Here is an 8977-nt window from a genome sequence, read left to right as displayed (position 1 = left end):
CGGAATGGGTCCCGGTTGAGTTTTCATGGATACAGAGGCTTGTGGCGGCGGTAATTTCATGTAAGGTTATTTCTAGGGGTTTCTGTATTTATAGGATTTTTTGGCGTCGATCTCACGCTGAGATGGGCTTCGATGGGCCCACTACCCACCAGGGCGAGCCAGCCCTCCTGGCGCGCCCAAGTGGGTAATGGGGCCCTCGTGGCTCTTCTGGTCCTCCCACGAAGCTTCTAGTGCCTCTTTTGTTTCAAAAAAACATCAAAAAGTTTCGCTGCATTTGGAGAATTTTGATTTCTGCACAATAAACAACACAACGGTAGTTTTGCTAAAAACAACGACAGTCGAGGTTAGTTTTATTTAAATTATATAAAATTACACCCAAACTATATAAAATTATTTTAAACGTGACATGAATACTTCATAAATTATACATACGTTGAAGATGTATCAGTGTATAGTCCTATGAAAAATAATACAACTACCAAATTATGAGGGGGGTTGTGCATGTTAATTGTGTTTAATCTTGCAAGTAATTTGTCCCGGTGTTAGAAATGGAAAAATGTTTGTATTATGTTATTGCCACTAATAAGGATAAAAAGGTAATTGACTTGTATCGACGACGAATTAAAGGTAAAAAGAATATACTATCTACATTATGGCACTTTGCTTAATGCAATGCTTATTATTTACTTTACACTTAGAAATGCGTGCTAGATAGCAGTTTCGGGAGGAGCATTACCAATAGATATTGTTGGATAATGGTCTACGGATATAAGGTTATTGTGTGTTGATTTAGTTAGGACTTTGTCTCCCTTTCGTTTAAGGACGTAAGGTTTATGGCAATCATGACATGTATGATGTTAGAAATATGCCCTAGGGACAATAATATAAATGTTACTATTCTATTTCCATGTTCGTAGTTTAGTTCATATTTCTATGCTAAATTTGCAATGTTTCTTCAATATGAGATCTAGAGGAAAACCTAATGTATGTGTAGAAAGATAAGCGTCAAACAGATCCCTAGTCAGGACTTTGTACTACCTCATATATGTTGATGGTTATGTTTTTCTAACCATGGACATTGTTAATATAACAAGCATTCCGACAATAACGAAATCACTTAGTTAGAGTTATAATGGCGTTGGATAGACCCAACTTATGAAATACTGCTAGATCACGTTCTTAATATATTTGTCGATATTTCATATAGTGTTAATGTTTACTTTCACCTTTAGCCAATGAGAATATTGTAGACCCAGATACGGGATGGTTACTTTCAGGTTGCCAAACGCTACTCCGTGTACTAAAACAATTGCTCTATTCCGTGACAAATGCCCTCATGTATTCACAAAAAAATGGACAAAAATCACCTAAAATAATTTCCGTGACGGTGGGGCAGCGCCCTCGGCAACTTTAGTGATGTGCCATCATTATGCATGTGGATATTCTGAAGATTTGTAGTCACACAAAATAATCTGAGAACTTCAGATTTTTTTTAGATCTCATTTGCTTATATTAAAATTATCTGCATGGGACCAAATCACAAAATATATACTTGTAATTACACTCATCACCTTCGTTGTGCGGGACCACTTGATAGGCACAGAAATAACCCATTAGGCTTTTTGGTGGTTTGTAACGTCACTAACCTGTCCAAATATGTCTCGCAGATCGCCTTGATGCCAGGAAACTTTGATGATGCTCATGTGTAAGTACTACTTCGTCTCATTTAAAAACCACGCAAGAGGCGGTACAAGGAAATCAGGACAATTGAGAACCACATAACTATTCCCTCCATTTTTAAATAAGTCTTTTTAGAGATTTCAACAAATGACTACATACCAAGTAAAATGAGTGAATCTACACTTTAAAATATGTCTACATACATCCGTATGTTGTAGTCCATTTGAAATGTTTAAAACGACTTATATTTAGGAACGGAAGGAGTATATGTTTCCACGTTCCAATCCACATCTATAACAGCTAATATGTTACTCCCTCCGGAATTACTTGTCTCAGAAATGGACGTATCTAGAACTAAAATACGTCTAGATACATCCATTTTCACAACAAGTAATACCGAACGGAGGGAGTATGTTCAATCATACAAGCCAGATAATATCAGAAGATTCTACCCTTGAATCCTTTCAACTCCCTAGCCACATTAGAAATAGGATTCATCTTTGCAAACTCCGAGTCCGTGTTGGGATCAAAATAGATAAAATCTTCTGTCATTGTGGCCATCATGTCAGAATGATAATGGGAGGAGCTGATGAGAAGATCATTCGGAGTGCCATGTTTTCCCTGAGCTATGATATTGAAATCTTTGTAGCGCCCCCAATATAATTCATCATATGGATGCACAATCTTTGCCCCATTAAACTCACAAGAGAAGCATCGAACTTGCATCAAAATAAATGAAGGAATCAGATTTTACTCCCTCCGTTCCCAAATACTCCCTCCGTCTGGAAATACTTGTCGGAGAAATAGATGTATCTAGACGTATTTTAGTTTTAGATACATCCATTTCTCCGACAAGTATTTCCGGACGGAGGGAATATTTGTCTTTCTAGAGATTTCAACAAGTGACTACATACAAAGCAAAATGAGTGAATCTACACTAAAATATGTCTACATACATCCGTATGTTATAATCCATTTGAAATGTCTAGAAAGACAAATACTCCCTCCGTCCGGAAATACTCATCGGGGAATGGATGTATCTAGATGTATTTTATTTGTAGATACATTCATATTTATGCATTTCTCCGACAAGTATTTCCGGACGGAGGGAGTATTTGGGAACGGATGGAGTAGATTATTAAGAAAACATATAACAGAGCACACATCCAGATACTACCGTATGTCCTGACTTGCATTTTTCATCATTTATAATACAAATTTTATGATATGTAGTTGTATACGAAAACTGAATGCCACACTGTCACGTCATAACATATACTCCCTCCGTCCGGAAATACTTGTCATCAAAATGGATAAAAAGGGGTGTATCTAGAACTAAAATACATCTAGATACATCCCATTTTATTCATCTTGATGACAAGTATTTCCGGACGGAGGGAGTATTTGCTATCACTCTCATTACCAACTTGTAAACTCATACATTTGCTCATACTTCTAGTGACATGAGGAAAACATGCCTAATTTTCTAGTTGTATATGAATAAACAAAGGCAAAGTGACAAACTAACAAACAAACAACTCAACAAGAGTTTGAATACTTCGATGGTATCTCTTACAATCATATTAGAACATTACTTTAAATTATCAATGTTCTAATTATCTGGAAGTTACTTCATATCATTATGCATCTTAAGAAAAATACTCATCATATACTCCTCCGGTTCTTTGTCTGCATATAGAATTTGGTCAAAGTCAAGCTTTGTAAAGTTTGACTAACTTTATATTAAAAAATATCAACATTCACACTAAGAAATCAATATTATCATATGCACCATGAAATGTATTTTCATACTATATAGTTTTAGTATTGTAGATATTCATATTTTTTATATAAATTTGGTCAAACTTTGTGTAGTTTGACTTCAAACAAATTTTATACGCAGAGTAAAAAGAAACGGAGGGAGTACTTAAACAAAGTAATTACATCTCAAATAATGTGCAGATAAACAATGACAATTCCTATGTGTTGAGGAAAAGAAACAAGGAATTGCAATTCTATTTGGCCAGGTCTTCTAAGCCCTATCTCTCTTTATATTATTCTAATGCAGCATCCATATTTACCACGTCATCTTTAAAATAACAGCCATCAGATTGAGTTGGTCATCAATCTAAGGCCTTGGATCATAAATTGCCAAGGGGAGTTCAAACCAAGAGCCATTTCCTGTGTAATAATATGGAAGTTAAAGGAGCCATACAAAAACACTGCTGATACATAGGCAACTGTGTTTTCTTCAAACCGTCAGTAGTGCTCTCTCGAACACTGATTTCTTTCCCTGGGAACTAATAAGGAGAACTAGAGAACATATTATTGTTCGAGGTCTAAACCACGAGATGGTCAGTGCTGACGCTAGTGCACGTGCATGGCGAGTATGTCCGTCTACTATAGCTTAGTTCTCCACCATCATCATGCGCAAGGGGCCAGCGCTGGCGCATAATTAATCATGGCCGCACCCGTCCATGGCTGCAAATGAGAGTACAACGACGACATGGTTGCATTGCCAATTTGCCAGCGAAGTGTACTGTTTTTTCTCATAGTGCGGCTTCATATAAATGCATTAACAGAAATGTTAAGAAATTTCGCCGACGCATTTTGGCTATTCGGCTGTGATAAATTTTTCCTTCCAGTTTTTAGAAAACAACATTTAATTCATTTATACAAGGGGCTTGATTGCGCCTCCTAATCAAGCTTTCTGATAGGAGAAAAAAAAAACTACCGTCCAATTTGTATGGCAGTAATGATATACAGCTAGTAGTGCAAACATACTAACTGATTCGACCAACTTATGTCTTACAATTGTTAAATATACAGGCAAGAATGAGTGAATGACACATTCAAATTGCCACCAAATAGCAGTGTGTGCATGAACAGAGAGAGCTGAGAGCATACCATTATCTATGCGAGAATCTAATACAGGGGAGCACCAGGATGGTCTCTTCCGCCTCTCTTCGACACTATTGCTACATTGAGCGAAGAACAATTCTGGAGCTGCAACAGCAGAATTTGGTCCCTTAGCTGTTGCCAAGAAGTTGATATGGAAGTACTCAAATCGGAACCTCTTCTTGAAAAGAGCAGCACTTGATCCGCCCGGTACACTAGGATTCACACCGCAGATGATATGAAGTTTATAGTGCACCTATAAGTAATAATGCAGAAGAGGGCAGCCAATATGTGAAAAAAGGTTTTGAAGAAAATGAAAGTAATTGGTGCACATTATAATTCAGAAGGAAGAAAACAAAAAAACAGAAGCAAATGTACCAACCCCTTTTTGCTGGGAGTAGTGCCTCAATGCCGCCTTGACCTTTCTGACAAAGAAGTTTTGGTCGCGCCTGAATTTTTTCTGCAACTCTGAAATGAACCTTTTCTGGTTTTTGCTCAAGACATGTGAGTTTGAGGTCGCCTGGGTCACTTGCTGAGCCTGCTCCTCGGACTTGGTAGGTGGATATTGATGTGGCAGAGCCATGGTGAGGCATTCAACTCTGCCGTTGGTGAGTGTGCCCTGCAATATAGTTAACAACTGGGCGGACTCCATGTTCAAGGAAGACGTGGCAAATTTCACCAGCGCATCAGGGTCATCATGCCATGAAACAACGGCTGCTTGCCTATAGGCGTCCTGGTAACTGCCAGACACAGAATGATCATGCTTCATTGCCTCACGGATGGCCTTGTGGACATCAGCATCGCTCCTGAACAGATACCAGATTGCATCGTGCTCCGAGATAGAGGGGAGACGGGTGCGAAGGAAGGTAACCGTAAAGAGAACAGCACTCAATGCGTGCAAGCATGTCTGTGCATATCATATCCACCTTAAACTGTAGCTGAAACTTTTGGGGCGTGGGAAACATGGAGCCATACCAGATGGTGTTGAGGATAATCTTGGAGACAGGATCCTTGGGGCCATAGCAATATCCACCCCTGAGGAGGCTGCAGTGGTGAAGCTTGCGCAAGCCATCCCGAGGCAGCTTGGCAAGTGCCTGCAAGTAGTGCCCATGGATCTTGCCGAGGAGCAAAAGCTTCAGAGCCAGTGTGAATCTGAATGTCAACTGAGGACCAAGCTTTTTCTGTGCCCTGCTCCCCTCTATGGTTTCTGCTGTCTGCTCGCTTCTCTTTCTCTTCTTACTCTTCTTCTTACCACAAAGATGATCCAGTGATAGGTTGGTGAGATCATCCATAATCGGAGGCCCTCTCCTGAGCAGCTTGGCAATGCTCCTGATAGTTGCAGGCGAGAGAGGGCCTTGTCCAGCAAGAACGGCGGTGACATCGGCCAGGCGAGAGGCCATAGTCAGCGACGCTTTCACCAGGACGTCTGGTTCAGGATGCCTGGCAGACACAGCGGCACATTCCAGGGCGACCTTGGCTGTAGGGGAGGTAATACTGAAGGAGTTGCACCACTTGTTACGATCACGCTCGATGAGGCGCACAGCGGTGAGAAGATCGGCCCTGGCCAGGAGCAAGTAGCTCATGGCTTCCCTGCTGACGAGGTAGCGGTAGTGGGAGGTGAGGAAGCTGACAAGACCGTCCAGCGACAGCCGCGCGAGGGTCATAGACTTGTGCCGGGAAAGCGGTAGTTCGAAGACGAATATGTCGTTAGTGTCGGTGATGATCTTGGAGAGGATCCACTCCGACGACGGCGCCTCATCCTCCTCTTCCTCCTTGTCGGATCCAGGCGTCGGTGAAGGGGTGTAGGCGATGGTGTTGGCGATGATGTTGGAGACTGGGTCGAGGAAGCCGATGGGCATGCCGGCCTTGAGGAGGCGCGGGGCCAGCGAGGGAATCGCCCCCAACGGAAGCCGATCGAGCGCCTCCCTGTAGAAATCATGGATGTAACCGAGCAGATCGCATATATCCTGCTTCTCATCTGTGAGGACGGAAAGACAACGATCGCCGATGAGGGGGTCACGCTTCCCGTGCATTGTCAGGCGAGTTGCTTTCCTCGCCGGCGGAAGAGGATGGGGAAGGGCGGCGGCGGCCGGTAATGTTGGGGAGGACGGAAGGAGAAGACCTAGGGCATCCACGCATCGCAGTCGGCAGTCGCAGACCAAAAACGTCCGCCTCCGGTTGATTGGGCTGGGCCGATTATGCAGGCCTCAATTCTGCGACCCGCCTGTACACAGCGCTCTTACATGGGCCGGCCCACTTGTACAGCGCTCACCTGACTGGTTTTCTCTATCTCTAAAAAAAACTTAAAAAGAATGTAAGGTTTCATTTCACCTTTCTTCCCACCATCTCTTCGTCCAACCTTTCATGTATATGATAATCAATCACCTTAATTTACTTATCTTCTGAATCAATTTCACTCTAATTTACTTACCAAACTTCTAATCAAAATATAACACTACTAGAAAAAACCTTGTACACAGCATCTTAGCAGTAGCGCTGGATAAAAATGGGCCTACTGCTACTTAGCAGTAGCGTGTTTAAATAAATCGCGCTACTGCTACTACTTTAGCAGTAGCGCGTGCTAAGAAAACGTGTTGCTGCTATGTTTGTACTGGACGCAGATGGCTAGCCCCACTTAGCAGTAGCGCTTATCTGTAATCAGCGCTACTGCTACGTCCCATAGAAGCAGCGCGTATCTAGGAAATGCGCTACTACTTACTTACCTTATCCTACAAGCGCCCAACCCTCTCACTCCCTCTCACTCACTCTCGCCCCGTGCCGGTTCCGTCGCCCGTCGCCGCCGCGCTGCTCCTCCATCGAGGTACTCCCTTCTTCCTTCCTCCTTCCTTCTCCCTCCTCCCCCTTCCTTCTCCGGCCGCCCTGCTCCCATCGCCCCTTCCTCCTCCTCCTTCGGCCGCCCCCTCCCCCTCCTCCCCCCGCCCCACCCTCCTCCTCCTCCTTCGATCCGCCCCCCTCCTCCCCCCGTCCCCTCCCTCCTCCAATCCCACCGGCCTCCTCCCCCTCCTCCTCTCTCCTTCCTCCTCCCTTCCCCTCCTCCCTCCATCTCTTTTTTTCTTCTGTTTTTTACTGTGGTTTTTTACTATTGTATAATTTAGTTTTTTTATTGTTTTTAGTAAGTGTTTAAAATAATTAATAAGTAAATTAATAAAATTAGTTGAACTAGTTTATTTTTAGTAAAAACTAGTTGAATTAATAGAACTAATGTATTTTTAGTAAGAAAATTAATATAACTAGTTAAACTAGTTTATTTTTAGAAGGGACTAGTTTATTTTTATTTATAGTAAGTTTATTTTTAGTAAGAACTAGTTGAATTAATAGAACTAGTTGAACATGTCACATTTGTTGTTAATTTTTTTAGTTTAAGCAATTATTCCCGCATCAACGTCGACAATGCTTATCCCGCATCCTCGTCGTCGATACCCGTCATTCGTTTTAGTTGTATTAGTGATCGATGTTATATGTATGATACTAGTGATAACTAATAGGGTATCTGTTTTTGCAGAAATCTAGGAGCCCCTCCATCATCCTCGTCGTCGTCCCCGTCAGCGACCCCCTCTGACCTCGAGGTGAGACCAGCCAAATCTCCATGTCAATATGAGTCCTATAAGATATGATGTAGATAAAAACATGTATATCTTGTGTTGCTCAAATAGGATATGTGGTTGCCCAAGTGGCCGGTAATATTTGCAGGTTACGCCTCCGAGTGGCCTATGTTTTGCCGGAGTGTTGATTAATTTCCGTTCCGACAAATTTCAAGCGGTCAATATGTCCTTTTTTAGCAAAGGTCATGTCGGAATTTTCCGTGAATTTTGGCATGACTTGTGCTAGAATATGTAGGAAATATCGAGTGGCCTGGATTTTCTAGAAAGATAATTAAACGATATTTTGGGTTGACTTTAAGTCTGTCGAGGCCGAAGAATCCTGACTGTTGTCGTGGGTGTCGTTTCTCCTTTTTCTCCTTGTGCTAGACCTTTGTTATGCACTGGGGGGAGGAGGAGTAACGACCATCACCGACGGTCAAAAAATCAGTGAGGGAGTGTGTCCATCATATATGAGAGAACAAAGAAGAATGTCGACTGTTGTCGTGGGGGTCGCTTCTCCTTCGTTCCCGTGTGCTAGACATTTTGGTTTAATGCACTCTGGGACGAAGGGAGGAGCGACCATCACCAACGTCGAATATATACACCACGTGAGCTGAGAGTTTAAAAAAAGCTCGATGGACCGATAGTCAACCCGTGTTGAATACTAATGATCTAATTTAGTTTTTGTAGTACATATATTTAATTGTACAAGTTTAATCTTTGAATTATGAACATAGGAAATGTCGTCGGACGAAGAAGGTCCCGGGGAGTGCTCCTGGTGCGGCGACAACCGGGGT

General features: G+C 42.3%; 1 protein-coding gene across 1 annotated transcript; it reads right to left on the bottom strand.

The window, feature by feature from the left end:
* Positions 1 to 1892: 1892 nt before the first annotated feature.
* LOC123161269 (uncharacterized) lies at positions 1893 to 6725 on the bottom strand. Its single transcript, XM_044579122.1, has 4 exons — positions 5554 to 6725; positions 4961 to 5318; positions 4588 to 4834; positions 1893 to 2399 (listed from the first exon to the last, which is right to left on the bottom strand). The coding sequence occupies exons 1-4, from the start codon at positions 6609 to 6611 to the stop codon at positions 2119 to 2121; spliced, it is 1944 nt and encodes a 647-aa protein (XP_044435057.1). The 5' UTR covers positions 6612 to 6725; the 3' UTR covers positions 1893 to 2118.
* Positions 6726 to 8977: the final 2252 nt, after the last annotated feature.

This window comes from Triticum aestivum, chromosome 7B, assembly GCF_018294505.1.
Source record: "Triticum aestivum cultivar Chinese Spring chromosome 7B, IWGSC CS RefSeq v2.1, whole genome shotgun sequence".
In the NCBI taxonomy this organism is placed as follows: Eukaryota; Viridiplantae; Streptophyta; class Magnoliopsida; order Poales; family Poaceae; genus Triticum; species Triticum aestivum.
The sequence above is the reverse complement of the archived record's forward strand: the minus strand, read 5'-3'. Positions and strand labels throughout refer to the sequence as shown.